Here is a 27,778-nt window from a genome sequence, read left to right as displayed (position 1 = left end):
TGTCCAGAAAGGTCACGGCAAGGGTGAAGTCAGGAACGCTTACGCCCGACTCCCAAACACCAAAAACACTTTTTCATAGATGAAGTTTGCCCGGGCACTTCACGTTACTTTCAGGTTCTGGTGGCGCGTATCCGAGGCACAGAGCAGCCCCAAACGCAGGGAATTTAAGTCCGGTTTTGTCGCCTAAAGGGGAGACGCGCCGAGCTGCGCGGTGCGGGCGTGGGGATGCAGGAGGAAGAGGAAGGGGAGGGTGAAGGCTGCCAGGGGCTCACGCCTGCACCCTGCCCGGCGGGGCCGGCTGCGGGGGGGGGGGGGCTGCCGGGGGGCTATGGGGGGCTGCGGGGGGGCTGTGGGGGGCTGCCGGGGGGGCTGCTCGGGGGGGGGGGGGGGGGGGCTGCTCCTCCGCGGCCTCCGCCGCTCCCGGGCTGACGCTGGCACCCCCCCCCTTCACCCTCCGGCTCCCACCTCCCCACCCGCCAACCGCGGGGGCCTACTGCCCAAGCGTCGCGCCCCGGGGGCCCCGGCCCGAACCCCGACAGCGCCCGGGGGCCCCGAACCCGGGTCCGGCCCTTCCAGCCCCCCCCCGCGGGCGGGCCGGCGCAGGCGCCTCCAGCTGCCGCCTCATTCGCATAATCTATGCGCCGGCCTGGTTAGTATGTAGATGTATGCGCATACATTTGCATGCCGATGAGGGCAGGCGAGGAGCGGGTCGCGTTCAAAATGGCGGAGCGGGGCGGGCGAGGCAGCGGCGGTCACGGCAGTTTGGACAAGAGCATCACCCTCCCGCCCGACGAAATCTTTCGCAACCTGGAGAACGCCAAGCGCTTCGCCATAGACATCGGTAACCGGGCGGCGGGGAGCGGGGGCGGCGGGGAGCGGGCGCTGCCCGGGGGACGGGCGGCGGCTCTCGCCGCTCAGGGGCTGGCCGGGGCCGGCGGCCCGCGGCGCACGCCGGGAAGCGGAGTCCCCCGGGGCGGCCCGGCCGGCGCGGCCCGCGTTGGCCGCACTACAGCGACCGGCGGGCTCCGCGGCGGCGGGGCGGCGAGGGGCACGACGGGGCGGGCAGTCCCGCCGCCCGCCGCTGGCGAGGCGGAGGCGGGGAGCGGCACTACAAGCCCCAGCGTGCCGGCTAACGGGCGGCGGCGGGGGAGCCGGGCTAGGGACGGCCTGGGGCCGCCCTTGGCGGCGGAGCGGGGAGCGCCCGCGGGCCCGGGCTGCGCTGCCCGGAGGGGAGCGGGGGCGGCCGGGCCTGCCCGGAGGGGAGCGGCGAGCTCGGGCGAGAGGAGGCCGCAGCGGCTGCCCTGGGCCCGGCCGGGGAGCGGCGCCGGGGATGCCCCCGGCCCACCCTGGTAGCCGGCCGCGGCGAGCCGGGCGCTGCGGGCCGCTCCTCCGCGCCCCGGAGGGGGCCCTGGCAGAAGGAGGGGGGTGGGGAAGGCTGCTGTCCCACCTGCCCTGGCCAGGCGGGCTGGCCGCAGAGATGAGCGGGTTTGGCAGGGGCTGGGGGCCCGTAACCGTAGCTGGCTGCGCTTGCTTCCTCGGTCAGCCCCAGAAACACCCCGTGTCCTGCGCATAAGCCTGAGAACATCACATTCCTGGGCGTACAAGAGCCTGCACCAAAGGACAGGGAGAGTAACGCGCATCGAAGTGGCACCTGAATCGCGCTGGTGTGGAGGGCCGCGCTGGGACACGGCTGAGCTGAGCCTGATAACAAGATTCACCTGCGCAGGGATTAGCAGTCGTTCTAGGGAGATCTGCAAAACTAAAAATGCCAGTTCACACAGTTTGCTTCTGTTTTGCAGTTACTGGGTCAGTAGGACTATCTAGTAGGGAAGCCAAAAGAAAAGTGGTCTTCGGCCATGGTACTGTGTGGTACTGGTGCCCACCTCCCTTAGTCCTCTGGTTAACACTGCTCGGGGCAGTATAGACTTACTGGGCAGTGGGAAGAATATATGCACCATAATATACAATCTTGTCATATTGCAAGTTACTTAGCTCCTTCAGAAGCTACTTGTTTCATGCCTGTTAAAATAACAGCTGGAATTGGTCCTTTCTGTGGGTCAGAGTGGAATTAGAGTTGTGGGATTAGTTATAAAGCCTAGTGACATGTCTCAGCTGGTGTTCTGAATAGATTTAAGTCTTTAAAAACTGGGAGTGGAAAGGGAGAATGTATAAAGCATAGCTTTGCATACCATTTATCTCGTGATAAATTAATTGCTAAAGCACCTGTATCACTATCAGTGTTGTACAAACAGGTTGACATTCCAACACAAGCTTCATGATTCCTCCACTTAGAGGTTTGGAAGGAAGCTTTTCCTCATAGCAGAGACCTACTGAGTTTAGGGTTTTTTTTAAAAAAAAAAACAAAAAACAAAACACAAGCCCCACAAAAGCTAAGAAAAGCCTCACCTTTAAGCAATGAGCTAGCAGAACAGAGTTTGGATTTTGTTTACCCGAAACTTTAAAGCATTCACTAGTACACTGAAATAAGATCTGAGGTCAGGAAAGCTTTACTGCTTTTGTTACTATAAGTGTCTGTCAGTGATCACTCTAAAGTGACCTCACCTGAATTTTGCTGAAGCTGCCTATTTTTCTCCTACAGGTTGCAAAAATTTTCTTGTCTGAGCACTATAGAAGAAATGAGAGTACTGTTATAAAGGCAAAGCTATAAGCACTACCTGATTAGTTTTCATTTGCCCGTGCAGCATTTCTTGATTACACTTGTTTATAAGGCAGCAGAGTGTAGGACCACTGAATTTAGCCCTTGTGTTATGATCTAACATTGCTAGGGTTTTATTTACTGTTGGGACTTTAATTTTAAACCAGTAGTTGGTCATAATTACTTCCCCATCTTGTACACAGCATGTTCTGCGATACACACTGTAAACTTGCTGAAAGGGGCAACATGCCAGATCTTTGGCAAGAGGCAAGTAATGCATGCAGACTTAAATTCAGCTATGTGAGGCCTGTAGCACTGAGAGATATGGACTGCCCGACTGCCTTGTGCTCCTGTTCTGAGAACATGGCTGCACTTAGAACTGGCTTTCTGTACAGATAGGGGTGGTCATGGTCTACTTTTTATGCAGAGTTAAAATAAAGGGTTTTTCTCCAACAGCAAAAGCAGTTTAGAGGTTTATGAACCAAACAGATACCTTCATCAGATCCTGATACTCAGGAGTAGTTGAAGAGGCATTTTTCTTTCTGAAGGGGGAAAAAATTAAAAGCCTATTTTAACAAAAATAAGCAGGCTTTGACAGCCTCCTACTTTCAGGCTCAAATATCTACTTGATTAAGATACCAGAGGTGTCAAAAGCACCAGCAGGTACTCTTTTGTCCTAAGGAACAGTCTAGCTTCATAAATTCACTTTTGCAGGTCAGAAGCAAAGACAGCAGAGATAGGGCAAGTGGTTAAGATCTGTTTCAAGATGGGAGTTGGAAGTTTTGTTGCCTTGATGTAAGCAGACCCAAGGCCTGAAGGGAAGAAGGTGATGGGATTAGTCTGCTCAGACTTGCATGGTGGTAATATCACTAACTGGTGTGCTTGAGGAACATCACCCTAAGTGTTCTTTACCCCAAAGCCAAGAATAATCTTGCAAAATAGTTACTCAGTACAGGAAGTCATCTTCTAACCAGCTGTGAATTTGTAGCTTGTCCTTGGAAGCAGGTTAAGAACATTTACTTAAATGTTCCTGAAGAAACACTTTTTGTTTGTGCATATGGCATGCATTGCTCAGTTGAGGCAAACCTACTTATAAAATCCTTTTATAAGCAACAGATTTGGGGGTTTCTGTAAAGAGTTGTCAAACGAGATAAGTGGAAGTTCTTAATTGGCTAGGCTAGCACACTTATTTATTTCTGCTCATCTTAAGTCATCCTCACATCAGTTGGGCATAAGCTCAACTCATGGAGCTTTTCCCCATGAGTAGTGCCTTTGGAGTTAACCATGCCAAATCAGTTTCCAGACGAGGGTTCTTTGGCTCACTGCATTATGCATTTAGCTTAATTATATCTGGCTTCAGCTGAGGAGATCTTAAACCAAGAGCTTTTAGGTAAAGCATACATAAACATAAGTTATATTGTTTGCTCTGAAGGCAAGGCATTAATCATAACTTGTCATCTTTTTATTAACAGGTGGTTCATTAACCAAGTTGGCTTATTATTCAACTGTGCAGCACAAAGTGGCAAGAGTGAGATCCTTTGATCATTCTGGAAAGGTAAGAGCTGTATCATTAATCAGTTGCATGCAATTGACTCCTAAGAGCCAAGTCCTGGACTGGCTTCTCATGGTAGAATAGAAACTTTATCTGAAACCCATCTAGTAACTTGTTCTATGTAAAGCTTTATCTAGAACTTTCTTATAGTTTAAGTATGACCTTCCATAATGTCTGTTACTCTGAAGTAAGTTGTCACAACTGACATGTTTATTGTCAACACACATTCTAGTATGTACTGACACTTACAGCCATCCCTGAGCATTTGTACTGCAGCTCAGATGAGCGCGTGGCTCCTGTTAATAACCCTTTGCTATATTCCAGGGGAAATTAGCCATTAGCATGGGTTTGGCAATTACTTTTGCTTTGCAAGCTTAATATAGCTCTAGATCAAAATTCATGTGATGATACATCATATGTGTTCTCTTTACCGAAAAACTGATTGCAAGGCTTCAGAGTTGTGCAGCCCATGCACAGGCTAACTCAATTACATCCCTTGCCTTCTTGGAAGTGCTTGAATTGCCAGTTAGTGTTTGAAATCATTATTTTCTAGACAGACAGGTATGGTACTTTTGTAAAAAACCCATACTCCCATGTAACCATAAAACTTTCCTCATACAGAGATATTTCCTGCATGTCTAATGCACGGGAGAATTTATTATATTCTCAGCTTAAGGAGCATTAAGATCTGTTGAAACCATATTCTTCTTTGAAAGTAGCTTGGGATGTTATGTTTTTAATAGCATTAACACAGTTTCAAGGCAAAGGAAGCACAGGTATTGATGTTCAGTAGTTTAGCATATAACCTGGCTACTTGAGGAAGGGTTTTGAATGATCTATAAGAAATTCTTTTCTCTTTTGAAGGACATAGAAAATGAACCTTTGTATGAAATATCGGTTCAGGAGGAGATTACAGCTCGACTTCACTTCATTAAATTTGAAAACACTTACATTGAAACCTGCCTAGATTTCATCAAAGACCATCTTGTCAATACAGAGACAAAAGTCATCAAAGCTACAGGTGGTGGTGCCTATAAATTCAAAGATCTTATTGAGAAGAAATTGGGGTTAAAGTAAGTGGAACTGTTTAAACTTAGCTATAGCAGTGTATTTCTTCTTTGACAAGATTTTAGTAGGCTAACCTTCTACTTTGCCCATCTGCCCTCAAAAGCCATGTACACCACAAGAGCGAAGCAGTAGAATGTGTGTTTGCGTCTTGGTCAGACCAGGCTGAATTGACTTGTTAGTGAACATAAGCTGCAGAAAGATAACCGTTATCATTAACTGACACGGTAGAGGTGCAGGAATAGAGCCAACCGATCAGAACACAGGGTTCAGGAGAAAAACAGTAAGAAGAGGAAAGCTGGATATTATCACAGCTGTCTTTTATGAAGGATCTAACTTGCACCTACTCCACTTTTAAGATAAATTAGTCTCTATCGTGATTATGGTAATGGTTTTTACTTTTCACCTCACAGCTAGCAGTGTTTCAGTGGTGGTTTCCTAGCTGTCAGAGCATGCTTTGGACACACTGTTGAACTCTACTGCAGTAGAAATCCACATACACAAAACCTGCAGTGGTATATAAAATGAAGTAATATTTGAAATAAAGTAGTAAGTAGTTAGTAAATTCGTTACTAACAAGAACTTTAATTGAAATCTTTGATCAGTTACTGTGATGAGGTGTGTTTAAGTGTGTCAGTCTTTCTACTTAAAAGTCTAAGGATGAAATCCACAAGACAACCTTATTATTAAAACTGAAAATATTGTTGGCAAACACTTTTTTTCCTGGATGTATCTAATCTCTATAGTTGCCTAGGTTCTCAAGTTAGAGTTCCAAAAGCTTCTAACATTTTTCTGTGCATGCTCAGAAGTGAGCATTTAATACAACATAGTAACTTGCTGCGTAGCTCTTTCCTAAACTTCATGCAGGAGCATAGGCTTGCAGGAGACTAAAGGACAGTCTCATGAATTTACAGCCTCAGAAATTTACCACTCAAACATCTTTATCAAACACCATATGCTGAAAAGCCGCTGTAAGTATAGACAAAAGTATCATTAGTTTACACCAATGTAAAACATTACCTGATGTTACTGGGGAAAACTTCAAGGCTCCTCTCACGCTGTAACTCTATGTAGTACCTGCTCCAGTTCCTGAAGTACTGTGTTCATCTTCTTTTATACTACTTTTTCTTCTTCTGATAGGTAGGATTCTGTTAACTTTTTTTTTTTCAAGCCAGCCTACATCAGTACCTTATTGGCTATTACTAAGTATCAATTAATCAAGACAAGGAGGCAATTCCCCCCTTTTCTCATGTGGTGCACCTGTGTTTTGTTTCTTTGTTTTTTATTTGGTAATGACATATTTAATTGGTCCACAGGCCCAGAAGGCAGCACCTTCTCCATCCTGACAAACAGGAAGCATTCTGTATTAATTGAGATGCGTATCTGTGCTTTGTTCATGAGTTTTCAACAAGGCTTATGATATTTCACGTAAGAAATGTACCATAAATCAGTAACAATGCATACGATGTAGAAGTTTACAGAAGTCAGTAAGTGTTAGCTGACTTAACTACATCGTTCATCTTACCTAAATTATGTGCCACGTTCCTAGACTCCATACTCGGGATATATACTGTTGTGAATCCTATTATTCTGTGAGAAGTCTTTTTTCCCTGTGTGTGTTAATCCCAGTAGTAGGCTCCTCGCAGTCACTTTACTCTGTCATAAACAAGTGCTGAAATGTTGAGGGGGGGCCTTTTTTCCTTGATTGGGAAGGAAGGAGAAGAGCAATAGAAAATTATTCCGTGTTAGGAAATTGTTTTGTCAGGATAATTTCCAGATAAGTTTCCCAGCCTACTTCATTGCACGGGTGCACATATACTTGTGCTAGCGCTAGGGCACTGAAGAGGCGACGTAAACAAGCAAACAGGGGAGCAGGATTATTTTTAATGACAGCATGATTAATGTAAGATAAAAGTTACTACATAACTACAGTCTAACTTCAGCCCGTGTGTGCTGGCATGGAAGATGAACATCAGAACGTATGCAGATGTAGGTTTCATGTTTTAAGAGATCTGGACTTCTGCCATGTGGTGTGGGTTACTCTCTCCTGTTTGTAAAGTCTTTAAAAAGTACTGTTCTAAAAGCATCTTGCTTATCAGTAGGACCGTGACATTTATGTAAGGGTGTTTTTGCTCGCTTTCCCCTCAGAGTAGATAAAGAAGATGTAATGACCTGCCTAATTAAAGGATGCAACTTCGTGCTAAGGAACATACCCCATGAAGTGTTTGCATACCAGAAAGACTCAGATACAGAATTCCGATTTCAGACAAACCACCCAAATATTTTCCCTTATTTACTGGTGAATATTGGCTCTGGGGTTTCTATAGTGAAGGTGAGTGGTTGCTAAAATGTTTTACTGTAGAATTTGATAAAGTTGATCTAAAACACCTTACTGGTTTAGATTTGTAGTTTCTTCTTGGGTAATGAAAAGTTTAGAAAGAAAATAATGATTTTTTTTTTTCCTCCATTTTTTATGGAGTTATGAATGCTTTTCCATTCACTACCATAGTTTCTTTTTAATCACATTTAATTCGGTGTTTAGAGAAGTTGTTATATTAACTGATGAGGACACAGGCTGTCAGATCAGAGTGATTTTTAATATTTGTTTGTTTGTTTTGGTACACTGTTGAGGGGACCACGTTGAATAGCTACGTTTAGGATTATTGGCCAAGAATTAAATACAAAGATTTCAGAAACTACTTGTGGTATAAATATGTGGAATGTGTACCTCTGGAGAACTTCTCACCTGATATTTACACAATTAAATAGTTCCGCCTACACTATTTCCACTGTTCAAAAAAACTCCCACGCTCTCATATCTAACTGTGTGTTTATAGTTATAATAGGACCTTCTAGACAAATCTGCCTTGTTTTATTGACAGGTAGAAACAGAAGACAAATTTGAATGGATTGGAGGGAGCTCAATTGGAGGTGGAACCTTCTGGGGTCTTGGAGCACTGCTCACAAAAACAAAGGTACCAAAGTGATGCCAAGAGGAAGCTTGGAATGTTGGAATGCCAAACTCTTTGAGTAGGGAGAAATAATTATTTTAAGTGATGTTTGTATGGGAAACCAGAAGTGTAACGTAAATGTACTAGAAGATGAAAAACATTATGTGTATCTCGTGGGCGGGGGGGGGGGGGTGTTACCTTTTATTCAAAGAATCGCTGCCCTTGTGCAGAAACAGAACAGGCAGTTCTGCAATGCTCAGGATAATTTTAATACTCTCCATTAGGTGCTTGTGGGCCTAGACTGTTTGATAACAAGGCTGGGTCCTTAATTTATGTTCATATTTTCGACGCTTCTGATACATAAAAGGAAGCTTTGAATGCAAAAAGATAGTGGTAGAATATAGGGACAAAAATGATAAGATGCTCATCAGTGGCAAAATAGTGACCCTGCTTGGGACCCAAGGAGTTTGTCAACAAGGACAAATAATGTCTGTAACGCAGAGAATAGCCTCCTCAAGGTGGCCTGTTAATTTTCTGTACTCTTTGTCAACATGGAATGCCTGCCTAGTTCCTGCAATGTTATCTGCAGAAGCAAAGCAGAGAGCACCCAATTATTGCAAAATGTCTGGGAGTAGAGAGGAGGAATTCTGTCGCTCTTTGTTACACATTACAGTTTCAGGGATTCGTCACTTAAATCCCAGGTTGGTAATCTGCCAGAATAAGGCCTGATTTAGTACTGCTCTGCCTAACTCAGCTCTTAAATCACACTGTTTTTTCCTGTCTCAAAGATCCATGTGGCTTAAATAGGTGTCCCTAAATGTCAGCAGTGTAGAAAAAGCTAGAGTTACATATGCGCCAAATAAGAAAATGTCAAAGGGAAGACCCATACTTGCAATATTTTGTTTGATGCTTTTAAAAAAAAAGTCTTAGAACATGACAATAATTCTCTTTGATTTTGTAGAAGACATTAGGGTTAACAGACTTACTGTTGTGGTTTAACCCCAGCCAGCAGCTAAAGCACCACGCAGCCGCTCGCTCACTCCCCCTGCCCCGGTGGGATGGGGGAGAGAATCAGAGGAGTAAAAGTGAGAAACACTCCTGGGGTGAGATAAGAACAGTTTAATAATTGAAATAAAATAAAGTAAAATAGTAATAATAATGATAACAACAATATAACAGTAATAATAACATACAAAGGAAGTGATGCACAATGCCATTGCTCACCACCCACCAACCGATACCCAGGCAGTTCCTGAGCAGCGATCGCTGCCCCCCGGCCAGCTCCCCGCAGCTTATAGACTGAGCATGACGCCGTATGGCATGGAATGGCCCTTGGGGCAGTTTGGATCAACTGTCCTGGCTGTGCCCCCTCCCAGCTTCTTGTGCCCCTGGCAGAGCATGGGAAGCTGAAAAGTCCTTGACTGGCATAAGCAGTACTGAGCAACAACTAAACCATCAGTGTGTTATCAGCATTCTTCTCACACTAAATCCAAAACACAGCACTATGCCAGCTACTAGGAAGAAAATTAACTCTATCCCAGCCAAAACCAGGACACTTACAAGATAAGTATTGGTGTAATGCAGATGGTGTGCAAGTTTAATTTTAGGGATGTTAATGCATTTCTGCAACAGTAAAGGCAGATGTAGTCTTCAGGGTTTTAAACATTTTTCTTATGCCTCAAGAAGACACAACTCTGTTTACTCTTAGTTACTGTGTTTCTGACTTCATTCCAAGATAAGAGATGCATGAGGCTTCTGACTATTGCGTATGTGCTGATCCATCTCTAGTTTTCAGGGGAAATTCAACAAATTATTTGCAGATAACTGAAGAGGATGGTTGTGCTTTTCATCAAAAAGGAACTCCAGATCAGGCAGTCTGATAAGATATGGACTCTGGATAAGTCCTTGTAATTAGAAATAGTGTATCTTTTGCTGGCAGGGTTGATTCTAAGACAAGCCAAAACCCCCAGTTTTGGTCCGTAAAGATGCTGCAGAACTCTGGGTTTATGGGCAAGGTTCTCTGGCTGTCCAGGAAAGCTGGAGTAACTCTGCTTCTCATCCTCAGAAATTTGATGAATTGCTGCAACTGGCTTCAAAGGGACAGCACACAAATGTAGACATGCTGGTGAGAGATGTGTACGGAGGCGCCTACCAGACCCTGGGGCTAAGTGGAAATCTGATAGCTAGCAGCTTTGGGAAGTCTACTACAGCAGATAAAGGTATTGGTATATAAAAGACCTACCCAAGATTTGGTATACAGTTAATATTTTTATATTGCCTGTCAGCATGGATTTGCTGCTTGTGCCAGCTTCCTGTGAACACTTAAATGGATGGAAAAATAGTTGCCAGCTTCATCAGCACAAGCATATCCGTTTCCCTGTGTTATGCGTGCTGGGCTGAGAGGGGATATGGAGCACTGCTCGAGTTGCTCCAGTTATTTGGAGTTGTTGTTTGAAACTAATGAGGAGAAGAAGTGCAACTATCTCCTCTGGCCCTTGGAAATCTGGTGTTTATCATGATCTAACAAGTAGAGCTGGAAAATAACCACCAGTCCTTTTCATGATCTTGCCTACATGTGTTTTGCCTGCACAATATTTTATTGATTAAAAATATTATATAGTACTGCTTTACAAGCAGGCATTTAAATTTTCAGTTTGGGATTGCATAAGTTTAGGCAAACAACAAAAATAGCTGTCTAGTTAGCCCAACATTAATTTATTGCTTTGGGAAATATACATACATGGCTTTCTTGGTTCAGAAAAGGACCTGTGGCAGTGATTTACTATAATTTTGCAATTTTATTTGCAGTATGATAATAAAATGCTTGCAGTGCATCTCAGGTCAAGATGGATGGATGAACCATCATCCATGGTTCCTAGAGAGAAGAAATGGAGTTTTTGCCATTTGCTGTTGGCCTTTCAAGCAGGTTTCTTTCAAGCAGTATCTCACAGAGGCTTAGTGGGGTTTTTTTCATGGTATCTTCAGCCAAATACACACTCCTTGTTGTTTGAAGCACTTTTCTTATAACAGATTTTTGGCGGGGAGGAACACCTTTCTTCTACACACATAGACTGGTCAAATTCTGTATTTTTTTTTCTGCAGCTGTAGACTATCTGTTAGAATCCATTTGAGCGTTCTTCAGCTGTGTTTAATTTGGTTTACTATTTCTTTTCTTTAAGAATTTTCCAAAGAAGATATGGCAAAAAGTTTACTACATATGATCAGCAACGACATCGGTCAACTCGCCTGCCTCTATGCCAAACTCCATAACTTAGATAAAATATATTTTGGAGGATTCTTTATTCGGGGTCACCCTGTTACTATGCGCACAATAACCTACAGCATCAACTTCTTCTCCAAGGTAATGAAAACAGAGATTTTCCTAATAGCAAAGTCACGTGTTTAGTTATCTTTCTAGGTAGTTGGGAGACTTTAATAAACGAATTTGCACATGAAGTAAGCTTAGAGGGCTGATGTTTAGGTAGGTAAGGCAGGGCTATAAAGATCTGTCATGGGAGGGGTAAAATCAATGTGAGTTGCCTGGGAGTTCTGTCCGGCCTCTCTTTCTCTCTCCCTCCCTCCCTCTCTCTCTTTATTATTATTTTTTGATTGACAGTCTGTCTTGTAGCTGCCAAGTAATGAGTTTTCACTATTTTCTTAGATAGCTACCATTGTTATTCAATTCCTCTTGCTGACTTGCATCTATTTCTTTTCAACCCCTAGGCTATGCAATGTGGGATTGTTCTGCTGAGATAGTTAGCAGTTAGTATCAGTGCGGGTTTTTTGTTGTTTGTTAAAAAAAAAAAAAAAAACAAACCTAAAACAACCAAGCTGTACTTCTTTGGAGGTTTTGAAGCTATGGAAAATATTGAAGATTTTTCACTAGAAAACGAGTCAAGTCCAAAAGCTCACTTAATGGTTGTTACAAGTAGATTAGTTCCTGCACTTTTGCAATTGTACAGAATTTTTTTTTCTCACGTCGGTGCTTCAGGCAAGAGACTCCTGTATGCTGCCTTTTTTTTCCCCTTTATTTCACTATTGCAGTCCCTTTCTGTAAAACTTTGTTGGGTTTCAAGAAAACTGTTGCAAACCTACAGCTTTAGATTCTTGTAATAATAGCTTTATCAGCGATTCAAATCCAAATCTGACTGTGAACTGTAGCTGATCTTTGCCTATAGCTTCCCTCAGCGTTAGCTGTTCTTGCCGTCGCTGCTGCAGACACGGCTGATTGCCCCTTGGGGAAGGCTGTGTCTCACCCAGCCTTGCCTCGGGAAGCCGAGGGAGCCTGCTGCGGGATGGAGGGTGTTCTTATTCTCCCTGGCTTTCATGTATGGTATTAACAATGAAACCAACTGATCTGGTGGGGAAAATGCTTGCCTGTGGATAATACGCGGAGTGTCTGTACGTTGTTGAATGTTAAATAGCAGCGTAAGGAAATAATGAGCAATGTCTTGAACGTGTTGGATGCACAGTGGCACACGCTTACGTTGATGACCTAGAACTCAGGTGACCTTATATTTCCAGCCTGTTCAAGCAAGAGGAGTTGAATATTCATGGAATGATGCAGGGGTCTTTTCTAGCGAAGGCACTGGCTTCCCTCTGCTTCTGTGGGTGTGCAGGCTTAGAATACACACCACTTCTGCATGTATTTTTTTCCCCAGCTGTTTAATAATTGTGGAATGATGTATGTAAGCAGTTCCTCCTGAAGCTGTGTTTCAAAAGCACCATTAAAGTTACTGAATGTGTTAGAATGTAGCACAAATGAATATTACCATCTTCTAGTTGTTTCTATTAAATTTAAGTGTAAAACTAGTGACAAAGAAGTACATATTAGCCATCAGGGACCATCCAATTGCAATGTTTCATATTGTGGCAGGGAGAGGTTCAGGCATTGTTCCTGAGACATGAAGGCTACCTGGGAGCCATTGGGGCATTTTTAAAAGGAGCTGAACAAGACAGTAAGTACAGCACTGCTATGTTCTGTATACGCTGTGTTCTGAAATGTCAGTGTAATGTCCAAGTTTCTCTTACGAGGCTGCATGTAAGTTGTTGCCTAAATAAATACATTTGGCACTAATAAACGCAGATGCTGGGCTTCGGTTTTATATATTCTGGCAGGGACATCTTAATTTCTCCCTGGTTTTCCTGCTCACCTTTGAGAAGCCAGCAGGATTTGGCTCTTCTCTTTCCTGCATTTCTGCAAAGAGCTGTCATAACGCTAAATCAAATTGGGGAAATGTGGTTTCTGAGAACTTTCTCCCTCTTTAAGAGGCCAGCTTCTGAATTCAGTTAATGTACTGAAGACAACCAGCATCTCAAAACTGTGTTTGCTTGAGAGTGAAAAGCCTCACAGACCTTTATGAAAGATGAGATGCTTCTGTCCAGCATTCTTTGGGTATAGGCTGCTTTGGTTGAATTCTGCCATTTTTATTTTCCTTTTTTCTTGTCGATGTACTAGCAAGCCACTCAGTATATTAGTTATAGTGGAACAGATAGTGAGGTTGTTAATGGTACTTAGTTCTAGTAAATACCAAATATACCTCAGAATAATGGATGTGGAATTTTTTTCATACCCATTTTATAGATATGGGCAAGGAACCAGCTACTGAGGAGTTAAAGACCTTACTTCTGCAGCATGTACTGTACATCTGAACTTGATTAAACTTCTTCTCAAAAAAAAATTCTAGAAGTAACTTCAGTGTTTATGTGAGACCTACATTGTGCTTGGAGAGTTTTGTAATTATATTTTGTTAATAATGGATCTAGATTTAGAAATAAGAAATTATCTCTGTGATGAGTGATAGTTCCTTGAAGACATGCTGATTATAGCCCTTAATGACAAGGAAAGGGGGTTAAAAAAAAGAATTATTTTAGAACTTTAATTGTCTTATGTCTCATTCAGGTTGAAGCTCTTTAGAGCTAGGTAATTCACCAAGTGGTTGAAACATTTCTTTTGGGGGTTAGAGGGAAAAATTATGTTTACTTATAAAGACAAGGGAAGATGGTTTTCATAGTGAAGCAGCTTCTCTGAAGGGACGCTAACGCTAGACTCGCTCGTGGGAGTATTTTCAGTTTTACTTTCAGATTATGTGTGTCTCTGTCTTTGTCTTTTCTAGATCCAAATCAGTATAGCTGGGGAGAGAATTACGCTGGGAGTTCTGGTCTTATGAGCACATCACCTGATGTTTACCCTATGCAGAGAACAAGGAGTGGTACAGTATGTGGTTGTCTTTTCTAGCACTAAGTGCCTTCTCTTAGTAATAGTGGTTTGGAAATAGATCATTATTCTCAAGCTAGTTGCTTCGTGCCCCGGGACTCCTGCTTACCAAAAGAAGTCACTACTGTGGTGTCTTGTGTCACGTGTGATGTTGTCTGGTGTCTTGCGTGATGGTTTGATGTAATGCCTCATAAAAACAGATTGTGGCTGCTACTTTGTCTTATTCTCCTTCACCAAAGCAGGGGTAGAACATTCATCTCTTACCCTTTCTCTGAAGTAGCTGGATTTTGCTACAGTTGAAATATTGTGCTTCAGGATTTTGAATCTGATGTTCCACTGTCTTTAACCAGCATTTATTTACTTCCTATGAGAAGAGAAATATATAATTAGACAGAAGAGCATGAGCCCAGTCATCTCTTAAATACACTGACAATACAGTAATTCCGATTTCACAGTGAAACTGGCATACAGTAAGCAATCGGAAAATACATTAAGGTTCTTAAAATATCCTAATACTGCATCTACTGAAGTGCTTTTTGAGAAGAAGCCAGCATAGTGGAGCTCATTTTGGTTTACTGTCTTTTATCGGTTCACATGACATGAAAAACCCTGACAAGTTTTTAAAAATTTCCTCCATCATTGATTTATCTCCTCCCAGTTTTCAGGAATTAGTTTCCTATACTTGCTATAGGGCACGGGGGCGGGGAGGAGCAGGTGTTGGCTATGGCTAGTTGGTTTCTGTGGTTGCTAGGCTTTTTTCGGCCTGAAGATGAGGTGCAGAACTCTTTCTGAATGGTTTCCCAGACCAAACCTTAATAATTAAGTCCACTATGAGCTGCAGATGATGGATTTTGTGCGTTGTGCCCATATATAAAAAATATATCTAATTTAAAGCTCTGCCACAGCTGAAATTACTGTAATGAAACTGTGGATTACAAGTATGACCAACAAAATAACACCACGATCCTTCTTAATCATAAAAGATATGACAGATTTTAAAAAGCATTTGTGCAGACGTAATGATCTCCTGTTGTTTGTCAACCCTTGAATCTGTGAAAAGATTATTTTTTTTTTCCTGCTGGCAGTGGTACAGGACTCTCAAACCAGCTGTAAAGTTTCCCACTGTAAAGTTTTCCACAGTTTCTCCATTTTGAATTCTATTGCTTGGCACTCACTTTGTCACATAAAGTGAAATCTCTTTGCAACAATCACGGTTCAGAAATGTCCACTTTTCAGCAGTGAAATTAATACTGAAGACAATCTTTCTATAGCAACCCCTTTGGTTTATGTACACAAAGTCTTGTTACATTGTGGGCTTTAACCTTTAGTTATAGCCTGAACATTTCTAGGCCGTGCAGTGTTCGCAAATGCAATGCGATTAGATAGTTGTATAAATATAAACGTGCACAGGTTTTTTTAGATGCAAGAAATAAGGCACACTTTATGTACAGAGCTGTGTAACTTTACATATTTCACATGAATTTAATCTCTATCATTAGAAATTTGGTCCCAAGCATTGTTTTCACAAGGTGTAAGGAAAAGGACTGTGGAAGGAAGTTGTAGAAGTAGCACAGCAACATTTCTTTACAAATAAGCCTGTGCTCAGCTCTTTGTGCTCCTGTCTTTGAACTGGATAGCCCAGCAGATTTGACAGTACTGGGGAGGAAGGGAAGGAAAATAATAAAATGGAGGGCCTATAGTAAGTTTTCAACATGAAACCTGATAATCTCTATCTATAGGGTGGGCATGGATAAATAATCCATGCAGGAGAGCGGATTAGTTATGATGGCATGTACTCTAATACAATTGTCTGCAAATTTGTCAGTCTTAACTGTGGATGGACTTCTGTAGCCCTTGTACTAGTTTAATTGGTTATGAATCAATTTCTGAGTAAGTTCTAATAAATCTCTTTCATGTTTCACCTAGTTTGACATGCTTGAAATGGATAGGTTGGAGAGACCGCTTGTTAACCTGCCACTGCTGAAAGACCCATCAACCTATATTCCAGACACCGTTGACCTCACAGATGATGCCATGGCCAGAAAATACTGGCTGACCTGCTTTGAGGAGGCACTGGATGGGGTAAATGTCACAAAACAGTCATATGTATGAATGGTGCAAATATTTAGCAAATAAGTCTGTGGACCAATGTGTTTACCCTGCAAAATGTATCTGCTGTGTCAAACCTTTCGTGTGTAAGTACAGCTCCTCTTTCCGCTGTTAACAGAGGCATTTGTCCCAGTCTCCTAAAGAAGTGCTTGATACCTTCAAAGGCAGAAATGTTCTTCTCCTGTGGTGCTTTTTTTTTTTTTTTTAAGGTTTTTTCAAAGCGTCTTCTCTTTTAAACAGCACTTACCACCTCTACACAGAGCTGGCAGGCAGGGTGGTTATACAAGCAAAGGCCAAAAAGGCAAAGGCCAAAAATACTGCATTGTTCTTACTCTTGGGAGCAGTCCTACTGACTTACAGCCACTTTTGCATTCAAAGAGCATGATTTAATCAGACTCAAGTTATTTTTTCTGCACTGTGAAACTGACTCAGTCAGCACATGCTGGTACTTAAGAGCTACGTGTACTTAGTAAGTAAATCCAAATCAGAAACTTCCTGAGTGTGTGTCAGGAGGAAAAGGGCTGGGAAGAACACAGGGGCAACACATTGACTGCACCTTACTGTAGGAAAATGAAAAAGAACACAAGGGTTTGATGTGAACTGTTAAGTTTCTGCCTGTTTCTCCTTTTGTGTGTGTGTGTGCGTTTGTTATTTTTTTTCCCCTCCTAAAAGTAGTTAGAACTTGTGTTTAATTTTTGAAAGTACAGTCTTGAAAATAAACTTTAAATCTTCTGGGAGGAAAGGAGGTATTTAAAATTATTCTTTGGTGGCTGGAGTAAAGGAAAGCTGGAAGATACTGGGGGGGAACACTAGATAGCACGCAGGCACTCAACAGTATAGCAGATGGAGGGGTTATTTTTCAGACTGAACTTCAGATCAGTTACATGGAGGAAGAATTCATGTGGTAACTTCAGTCTTGCCTCATTTCTCTACCAGGTGGCAAAGCGTGCTGCAGCCAGCCAACCAGACTCTGTTGATGCACTGGAGAGAGCCGAAAAGTTCCGACAGAAATACTGGAATAAGCTCCAGACACTCAGGCAGCAGCCTTTGTAAGTGTCTTTATTTTCCCTTTTTCATCACTTGCTGCTTCTGTTGAGCAGAGCAAATTAAAAGATAACTGGAAACTAACTAAAAGCTAAATAAAAGCTAATTAAGTTATGAAGCAGAGCAAACTGAGAGCCAAATAGGCTGAAGGCTATAGCAAGTTGATGTGCCAAACGTCAGGTCCTCTGCACAGAACTTCTGGATCTCGTATATTGGAATTTAATGGAAAACATGTTCTCGACAGAAAATTTATCGTTAGAAATTGTTACATGCTTATGAAAAATGGTAGCACATTAATTCAAGTATCTAGCTTTGCTCTGAACATTTTCCCTCTCCGTATTTAAATAAACTGTGTAGTAGATTCACCACTTAGAGGCAGTGTTTAGCACATGTGGCACATAAAGACTTTTAACTTAAGTGCTTGTGTGACGTGCTGTGACCTTACAGAGGAGAAAATCACTTTTTTCTGTTTGAAGTAGTTGATGTTGTAGTGGACTTGGCAGTGCTAGGTTAACGGTTGGACTTGATGATCTTCAAGATCTTTTCCAACCTAAACGATTCCATGATTCTGTCTCTTTTGTGTTTTCCCCCCCCCCCGCCCCCCTTCTCACTTTTTAAAGTGCATATGGTACCTTAACAGTCAGAAGTCTTTTGGATACAAGGGAACACTGTTTAAACGAGTTCAATTTTCCGGATCCCTATTCAAAGGTAAGTTGTTCTTGCTTTACAGGGTGGACAACATGTAAGTTCAAGACACTTTTTCCATACTTTGAAACTTTATATAAGTAATGGCTTATAGGGGAGAGATTAGTAACTGGCTACCTTGCAGCAGCATTAACCGTTGGCGGTTGTCACTGAGCAGAAACAACAGTGGGTCACGGGTGCTCGTGGTGAGGGTAATGCTAACCAAAAATATTCCCAGCTTCAGTTGTCTGACACATCTGAGAAGCGAGTTGATGGTGGCAGGCCTGTTCGTGATGAGCGCGTGGTGTCTGGCAGCAGATACTCTGGTACCCTGCTCCCTCAGCGGGAGCTGTGTCCTTCAGCGTAGAACTGAGGCGGCTGCATGGGCGGGCCTGCACTTCTGATCATGGAGGACCTCACAAGTGACCCGAGAATTTCAGTTTTGAGGACAGTCAGTTTACTTCCCTTTACACTGAGGCTACTACTGCAGTCTGGCAGACTCGCCTCCTCATTCTCGTAATTCTCGTCATGGTGCGGAAACCATTTTCAAATTTGAAGCGATGTGTAGCTATGTAAGTACTTCCCAACAAATATGTAAATGGCAGACAGCTGTAAAAGACACTTGGCGTTGTTACCCTGCAGAGCAGTTAACAATCGCAACAGCTCCATGCAGAAGTCCCCAGTGCTATGAACTCACATTTCTGTGTTCCTGTAACTACCACTACCTTCAAGTGTGGTTTCTTTTCTTCTCTCGCCACCCCGCCCCGTGCAAAGGACAGAAAGGGAAGGGGGGGTGTTCATAAACAGATAGGCATCCTCCCCCACCTCATCGTGGCCAAAAAAGGCCTGGGGGGGAAAAAACCCCACCCAAAACTTCACACATTCCCTTACTTGCTGAGGCAATCTGTCCTTAAACCAGACTGTGCTGCTTTCCTACTTACTGTCGCTGGATTACTGTACTGTTAAATGATTGATTGATTACTGATGGATGCTGTGAAAGGATTCTTGATTACTTCTGTAATTTTTGAGATACTCAGCAGAGTTGGTTTGGAGTGTATACGAATGCATAACCTCTAGTTCTTAAAAACATTTGTGCCATTGTGCAGCTGTTTACTTTGTATTTTATTCTGTAACATACTGTGGTTGGGGGAGAGGACATGGGAAGTCAGTATTTCTCAAAAGTAACTTTCTGTAGGTCTGATCCTCACACTTGTCTGTGTGGACATATAAATAATAACAGTGCCAGCATCTGGTTAGAGACTTTTTTCTGACTGTTGATATATTTCTACGAAATACATAGAAGGTTCTCCCTAGCTGTATTGTCAGATGTTACATTCACTCTAAGAAAGAGGTAAAAAATACGTGAGGTGGCTTTTACTTAGGTTTGCTTTTTGGTAATTTGGACAAGACATTGGCGGGAAAAGATCATGTAAAGATAGAAGCCAGTATCGCTTTTAAATTTTTTAAGATAACTAGCTATGTGCCACTGATCCCACTGGAGATAGAAGCAGAGAAAAAAATTCAAGAGCTTCTAAGCATCTGGGATGATGAAACTCTTGATGCAAAAATTAAAAATGTCTTCTCCAGTTTCTGTAAAACTTGATAGTGGTGAGCCTTCTCATGGTAATTACCTGGGTTTGATGGATCGTGTTGCTATTAAAATCCTCTTTGTGTGTCCACTCTCCCATTCCCCAGTCTGCTCAAGATCTATTGCCTGTCTAACTTAAGAAAAGTAATTCTTGGGCTACAGGTCATATCCTAGCACTAACGAAGCTTTTTATTAGAATCCCAGGAAACTTTTTTCTTGTTGATACTAAGCATGCTGATAACAGTAACTTGTTGGTCCATTAGAGGCCATGAACGTAGAGGAGAATGCTTGAACGTGGTCTTGGGACTGAGACAACCAATGATGGGTAAGAAATTTTTATCTATAAATCCAATGTTTCATGTCTTTCTTACAGGTAAAGCAGAAAGAAAATGGCATAGCCTTAAAATGTTTTCAAAGCGTAATCGAATCTTTGGATTCATTAGGCTGGGAGGAGAGGCAGTTTGCTCTGGTGAAAGGACTTCTTGCGGGGAATGTCTTTGACTGGGGAGCAAAAGCAGTCTCAGAGTAGGTGTTAAATATTTTAAAAGCACCCTTTTAAGATACAGAATATCCGATTGTTCTTTTTTAAATAAAGTGCACCAATCTAACTTTAATTGTAGTTTGTATTTTACCTTAAGCAAATGTTGGTTGTTTATTTACAAGCATTGCTGTGGTGTGGGAAAGTTTATGTTTCCACCCTTTAAATCTGGCAGACATGTCACTGTGAATGTTTGAATTAAGTGATAGAGCATTTAATATTCCAGTCCAGCTGCTTTGCTCGTAGCTTTGTTATTAGCACTGCTTTTGGGTATGTGTTGGACTCTGTTCCTAGAACAGAAAATACGCTGGTTTTGTGCAACATCCAGTTGTCCTGATGTCACAGTATTTATTCAGTGGGCTGTAAGTTAGGTTGGGTGCTCTCTTCTGATGACTAAATGCTAATTGGTTTTGATCAACACACATTTCTATCGCTCTTTGGAGAGCTTTTTTCCTTGTATCCTGTCAGCAGCCATTAATTCATTTGAGGATATTAATGCCAAGACTCTTGAAAGTTGATATTTTTCATTTTTCAGTTCTAGAACTTTCTTTTTGTGGGGCTGACAATATAGATCCAAGAGAATGGGAGAGGGACGCTGTTTTACAGCTGCCCTTCAGCACTTCCTTTCCCTTTCTGCATCTTTGAGGAGTTTTCCCTCTGATTAAATCGAGGAAAGTCCATTAAAAGCCAGGCGATTCGAGGCTAGGTGGGCATTCTTAGCCTTGCGTTACTTCTGCTGTTGCCCACAACCAGAAGCTGGAATGGACGCCAGCTAGAGCAGTTAGTCTGCTTGCCGCTCGTGTTAGCGTAGCTCTCGGCCTCTGTAAGGAAGGAGCTGAGATACAGCCCGAGTTAAGTGTCACTTAGTGCTGGATTTAAGGTGTTTAGGATCTCGCCATCTCATTATGTAAATCCTCATCACCGCCTAAGTGTTTGGGGCTGCTTTACTGTGCACATAGCCAATGGCAGTACCTTTTAAAACCTGTATCTGGGTGGTTTAGTTCCTTTTTTCCCCACACAGGTACAACTTTAAAAAAACTTTTGTAGGCCAATCTTCAAATTAGACTTTGTAAAGCACCGTTTTACCACGCAGGTATTTTAGATCATGACTACATTTTGTGGTGGTCTGCAGACCAAAAGGTATCTGTTTTGCCTGTAGTCTAGTGCCCGCAAGCATTCGTATATCGCTGGAGCCTTTTGCTTTTAGCGTAAGAACTCTGATTTAATGTACATCTGAGCCTTTTGTTTTTAACGTAAGCACAGAGTATGTGTTTCTCAGTCATTGGACCTATCCACACTCCCCATTGTAACCGATGCAATAAAATTGCTGACCACTTGCTAAAGAAATGTTTGAATTATATTTATGCGAGATGAAGTTGCTTAACTGTGTACCCTTTATTTCTCTTCTGATACAGTGTTCTGGACTCTGAGCCACAATTTGGATTTGAAGAAGCCAAGTCAAAGCTACAAGGTATAGGGAGATCTGTGGTGGTGGTTGGAACTAGATATTTTGTTCATAGGAGAGTAGAGAGGAGCGCGATCGTGTTTATTGTGGCAATTCTGCTGCCCAGATGACAAGAAATCATTAGTACTTGCTAGGGTTATCTGAAATACAGGCTGTGGAGTTTTGGTGGAATGTTCCTGTTTGTGTTCCAAAGGAACTGAAACCTGAAAACCTCTCTCCTTGACCAGAAGTGTTAGCCGCACAGATACTCGGACCATCTTGCCCATGCTATTTTTCAAACTGTTCTAATCCTGTCAAGGAGACAGTGTCCTGGGACATACACCACCGTCCGTCCTAGGATGAGTCATTGTGATAGCCAACTTGCATGATTCCATTGCTTTATTCTGAAAATTCCATTTTGAGACTGCCGTAATTGAGCTATTTCCATAACTAAGAGCTCAGGAACTCTTTGAATCTACATGTTTAACGTTCAAAACCTGAGCTCAAATGCTTTAATGCTGAAGCAGCTGTAAAGAGACACGTCCTGCTTTTCATATGTACAGAATTGCTGTTTGCCTAAAAGAAATGCTAACGTGATTTTGTCTGATACAGAACGTCCCTGGTTAGAAGACTCCTACAGTCAGTGGCTAGAGCGACTGAAGGTACGACTCCGCGGTTGTTACTAACCATTGCACAATACATTAATCATAAAATCACCTTATTCATCTTGTTTTGTTTGGTTTTTTTAACGGATCTAACAGAACTCTGTTCAGACAACTCAAAATAAATTCTGGTAACACAGTACCAGTAATCGAGTAGCCTTACCATAAAGAAAGGAATAAAAGGAATTAGTCTGACACACCATTACTTACCGAGCTTCTTAGCTGAATTCCTTCCGAAACTGCAGCATTTAGAACCCAGCTGCTTTGAAAGCTGTGCCACAGTAACCATCCTGTGTCCTGTCTTTATCAGGGCACCTGCTTCTGTATGAGACCTGTAATTCTGAAAACTTAGGGCCGAATGTAGTGCTTGGATTGTTCCTCCATCTCAGTAGCCAGCCTACAAATGATGTTAATTTATAAGCTTGCTGAAAGTAATTAACCTATCAATTAGCAGAGCTTTTTTCGCCCTGTGTGTTCTCTATTACTATTTAATTAAGCTTAATTGAAAAGCTGTTGTTTCTTTGTGTAAATGTCTATGTTGGAAACGATAGCCAAAAGGTTTGGTATGAGCAGACTATTACAAATTGTTACATCTTAAAACAAAAGTATCAGCTAATCTTGTGTAACAGTGATAATTAAGGAACTTCAAGCACTGTCCTGACTTTTTTTTTTTTTAATTAGGAATTAAGCATTGTTCACTATAAAAAAAAAAATCTTCTCCTGGTACAAACTGGAGCGAACTAAGTTTCGTAACATCAGATTTAGAACAAATTAAGAGGTTAATGGAGAACAGGAAATATCTTTTCATTTTAGGATGTCACTGCCCCCAGCAGTCCATCCTGCCCTTTCCTGGCAGAAGGGAATCCTGTTCACCCTACAGCATGCTAGCTTAAAACAGCCGCAAAGGTAGGTTTACCCTGACAACCAACGCGTTCCCGCAGGCAGCTGCCCGTGCTGCGGCCTCTCTTCTAGAGGACGGCATTCTCCAGCTGCGTGGCACGACAACGCGCTCGCCCTGGCCGGTCTCCCGGCAGCAGGGTTGTGGGCCTGACTGCGGCTGTGCAGAAGCCTCTGACGTACGTTGCTGCTCAGAGCCGCTGGAGTTTGGCGTGTCTGTCGCTGGCAGATCTAGGTTTTATTAATGGAGTTGGCAAGACCGCTCTCAAAGTAAAGTACCTGAAGGCTGTTTTAAATAACCGTGCAAAGACAATGTTAGGGAAACCGATTTCTCCTAAGAGCGTGGGTAGGTGATGTTCTGATGAGTTACGCTGCTACTAGGTAACCAGAATTGCCAGTCATTTAAGGGTATAAAATGTGGGGTCGTAAAGTGAGTAGTTCTAAACAATGCAAACTGTTTGCTGAAGTGAATTGTGAACTCAATCCTGAACACATTGGTTTTTCTCTTACAGGAGGGTCCCCCTCATAAATGTGCCTTAATTTTCGCAGATAACAGTGGAATAGACATAATTTTAGGAGTCTTTCCTTTTGTCAGAGAGCTCCTTTCTAGAGGGACGGAGGTAAGTGGTTTTCCTTGTGAACGCGCTGTGTATTGGAGCCTTGGTCGCTGGCGAAAGGTTTGTGGTTTGTTAGCCACCTGCCAGCAGTGCGCGTCACCAGACCGGCTCCCAGCGCCTAAACTGGGGCTAGGCCCAACCCCTTTAACAGCTTTAACACCGGTTGTGACTGCGCTAATTGGTGAACTCTTCTGATGCCTTTACCTCAGGTTATATTGGCTTGTAACTCGGGCCCTGCCCTAAATGATGTCACCTACAGCGAGTCCCTGATTGTTACCGAGCGGATAGCAGCCATGGATCCAGTTATTCAGTAAGCACGTAACCGGTCTTCCTTATGTATCGTACAGTACGTAGAAGGAAAAAGCGAGTTCCTTGTTACATACTTAGTTCATATTTAACTGTGTTTATTAGTTTCTGAAATCTGCCACCTGGAAGGGAGCTAAGGCAGATCATTTTGTTTCATTAAGGTGAAAAATTCAGAAATCAGATCTTTCTTGCACATCCATAATTACATTTCTTGTCTCTGTCTTCCCCGATAAGCACGCAAGCTACTAAAACATAAATTTTCTACATTAAAAAGAATAGAGGAAAATACATGTGTTTCACACATAAGAGTATCCCAGGTAGGATCCACAGCTGACTAAATAAGCCGTTCGTGCAAGGAAAACTTTGTGCTTTGTGGTGAAGGCCTAGCAGGAAAAGAAGCCTTTGCAAAGATGCCTTAGATACTCATCTGTCGTCTGGCTTGTTACCAGATTTGCATGACCCTGTTGAGGCAGCTGTTTAATGTTTTTTTGTCTTTTTTTTTTTTTTTTTTTTTTTAAATAAAGATCTGCACTGAGGGAAGAGAAGCTGCTGTTGGTTCAGACAGGTTCGAGTTCTCCGTGTCTAGATCTAAGGTATGTTGGCACGGTACCGATTTGTTATTTGTCCCTATCAGCTGCAGGATGCGCAGAGACTTAGCTCTGGAGTATCTCCGGCACCTTTCCTGATAGGAATCGCTTTGGCAAAACCATTAAGAGTTGCTTAGTCTGGACTTACAGACTTGTAATATTGACCAAGCCTGACTAGTTGTTGGCCATCTTATTTATCGTGCTCGTGTTCGGCAATGACACACTGTCGGTTTCCTGAGCACCTTAGTTACGGTTGATGTAAAGTCCTGCATGCAACCAAGAAATCCACTTGACTATGAGAAGCACTTCATGTTGTTAACCTATTTATTTTTAATGAGTGGCTCTATTGGAGACAGAACTTGCCTGTGTTTTCTGGGAAATCCCAATTCTGTATGCGTTTAATCATCGAATCGTTTAGGTTGGAAAAGCCCTTTAAGATCATCCAGTCCAACCATTAACCTAACACTACCAAGTCCACTCTAAACCAATCAAGGGTAGAGTAGACTAAACCATGTCCCGAAGTGCTACATCTACCCATTTTTTGAACACAAAATGAATGAAGCTTCTAAAACTGTATTTCAATCCCATTTGCTTTGATTTAAAGTGTTGCTGTTTATTTACATGAGTAATTCCAGCCACAATGCCATATCCCGCTACATTTTATGCAAACAATAAAGCCCTTGGAACAGCCTGTCTTTCATTTGTGGCATGTACGAGGATGTTTCTAAACCAGACCTCTTGTTTCAGCCGTCTGGATAAAGGTCTGGCTGTGCTGGTCAGAGAACGGAAGACAGACTTGGTTATCATCGAAGGCATGGGTCGGGCCATCCACACGAATTACTACGCGGCTTTGAAGTGCGAGAGCCTCAAGCTCGCTGTTATCAAAAACTCCTGGCTTGCTGATCGTCTCGGAGGGAAGATTTTCAGTGTTATTTTTAAGTATGAAGTGCCATGTAAATGATATGGATCTGGTCAACTGGGTGGACAGGAGCAGGAGAATGGACTTGCACTAGTTTTACTTTAACTGTAAAGAATGTATTTTTATTACAACAGGGAAAAGAGTTCACAGGAAATTCCGTATTTATATTGTGCTTTTGTGACTTAAAAAGCAACAATATGATTCACTCTATAGTATACACACTCAAATATATATATGTATATCACTCATTGTTTATTTTGGTAAGTGTTTATTTTAATGCTGCAGTATTTGTGATGAAAAGACTTTATTTTTTTGTTCTGTGAGACATTCATATAGAAATATATTTAAATGTCAATGAAACCTTTTTTTATACATCTCTGCCTACTCTGCCAGCAATGACATGGCGCATACCAAATAGTTTCTAAAGTGCTGAGTGAATCTGACATTGTGTTTTCCATGTCAGCTTTTCAACTTACCTAAACCGTTTCATGCTCTTTGCAGTTAATTTGATTGAAGGACTGATCCACCTTCTAACCTAACAAGCATTGCTTAAGCTGTATTTAAAATAGAACCGTCGTGGTCTGAGAGCGCGCAGCAGATAACCGAACAGCACTAGTTTACCAACAGTTGGAAGAACTCGTAACGCCTATTGCTTTCACTTTGTTCTTGTTAGCAGTTGGGTGGGAGGGGAATTCTGCACCTACACTAAATTACTTAGCAGTAGTTGGAAGTTGAGTCTCACTAAGTTACCCTCAAAGTGAACGCACAGTGCTCTATTCAGGAACACCCAGCTATTTTCCTGTCACAGGCACGGTAGTTTCTGGTGCCTTCAGTTATTTAATGCTGGGACTGATAGGAATTAGTCTCTTTGTTCATGCAGTGCAGTGAAAGCCATTTCCAAGTAACTGAATTTGCTTTTTCCCCCTCCTCCATCAGATGTGCAGTACATAAATGGAGTGATTTAACCATGAATTTGCAAACCAGCATGTGCATGCATCAGTCATTCCAGCTCTGAAATGAAAAACAGCTTAATTAGAAAACTATTTAATATGCAACTGAGATAACTGTTCCCATGGATTTCAAAGATTCTTCGTTGAGAGCAAGAGAATAATGCAAAATACCCATTACTCACTGCCTCACCCTTGCCTGGTGAAGTCGTACTTTAACTGACTGATTACCAAACTTCATGCTCTAGTACCATTGGATCTCAACTATCATTCTTCTTCCTAAACTGATCAGGTCAACTAGGACAGAACATCCTCTCTAGGGAAACTTACCCCGTCATGAGGAACTGACAAAGCGCAAGTCCACGTCTTGCGTTTTTTTGAGGCTAGTAGCTCCCGAATTGCGTGGTCTCCCCTTCTCGGGTTTTAGGCCACTGCAGAGGATGCAGGGCAGTCCTGCGTTTTGGGGGTTTATGCAACAGTACCGTCATTTCTGATTCAGAAATGACCTTCACAGTGACCAGCATCTTCTGCTTAGAAGAGGGGAAGAGTACAGTCTCTTTATAACTAAAATGTTTAAGAACCAGTTGTTCTTGATTAGAACAGTCAGATGGGAGCTTTAATTTTCAAAGTTGTACCTCATACTGTCATTAGTAAGCAGAGGCTTCATATTAACCTATCCCATGTCGCTTACTCCTCCTGGCATTCATGTACTTACATAGTAAACTTCTAAACTAAATACGGATCCACCATCCTAGCCCTCAACTTTATTTTACCAAGTTGTTAACCTCCCGTTTAACAGTTACACGCTATCCCTTATCAATTTAAATTCTTCCAAGCCACTTAATTTTCTTCTGTATCCAGCTCCAGAAGTGCTCTCTGTGTATGTCTGTAATTAGAAAACTAACACTCTAGACTTGCAGAAAAACATCTTTCTACAGTGATGTAGTTCCTATGAAATATGTATGGTATAAACCTAATACATGCCCATTCCTTAA

The 27,778-nt window shown here is 42.4% G+C and overlaps 1 protein-coding gene across 6 annotated transcripts; it reads left to right on the top strand.

Moving 5' to 3' along the window:
• The first annotated feature begins 606 nt into the window (after positions 1–606).
• PANK4 (pantothenate kinase 4 (inactive)) lies at positions 607–27,778 on the top strand. 6 transcript variants are annotated; one of them, XM_075721557.1, is made up of 20 exons: positions 607–841; positions 4,129–4,211; positions 5,073–5,281; positions 7,422–7,605; positions 8,156–8,248; positions 10,290–10,443; positions 11,404–11,585; positions 13,101–13,182; positions 14,341–14,441; positions 16,368–16,523; positions 17,487–17,599; positions 18,215–18,302; positions 20,240–20,391; positions 21,820–21,875; positions 22,461–22,510; positions 23,452–23,586; positions 23,920–24,027; positions 24,234–24,334; positions 24,855–24,923; positions 25,665–27,778. In XM_075721557.1, the coding sequence occupies exons 1-20, from the start codon at positions 682–684 to the stop codon at positions 25,876–25,878; spliced, it is 2,490 nt and encodes an 829-aa protein (XP_075577672.1). In that variant the 5' UTR covers positions 607–681; the 3' UTR covers positions 25,879–27,778. The 6 variants fall into 6 exon arrangements, with proteins under 6 accessions (XP_075577672.1, XP_075577675.1, XP_075577673.1 ...); XM_075721560.1 differs by lacking the exon at positions 23,452–23,586 and having other exon boundaries at positions 23,923–24,027; positions 25,665–27,777; XM_075721558.1 differs by lacking the exon at positions 23,452–23,586 and having other exon boundaries at positions 25,665–27,777.

Source organism: Pelecanus crispus, chromosome 15, assembly GCF_030463565.1.
Source record: "Pelecanus crispus isolate bPelCri1 chromosome 15, bPelCri1.pri, whole genome shotgun sequence".
NCBI classification, from domain to species: domain Eukaryota; kingdom Metazoa; phylum Chordata; class Aves; order Pelecaniformes; family Pelecanidae; genus Pelecanus; species Pelecanus crispus.
Note: the sequence above shows the minus strand (reverse complement) of the source record. Positions and strands in the feature narration are given on the sequence as shown.

Bases quoted from the DNA above. Each gene is read 5' to 3' on its own strand.
- PANK4 (XM_075721557.1), top strand. From the start codon at position 682: ATGCCGATGAGGGCAGGCGAGGAGCGGGTCGCGTTCAAAATGGCGGAG. The intron at 842-4,128 runs GTAACCGGGCGG...TTTTATTAACAG, and splicing joins GCGCTTCGCCATAGACATCG to GTGGTTCATTAACCAAGTTG. The intron at 18,303-20,239 runs GTAAGTTGTTCT...TCTTTCTTACAG, and splicing joins TTCCGGATCCCTATTCAAAG to GTAAAGCAGAAAGAAAATGG.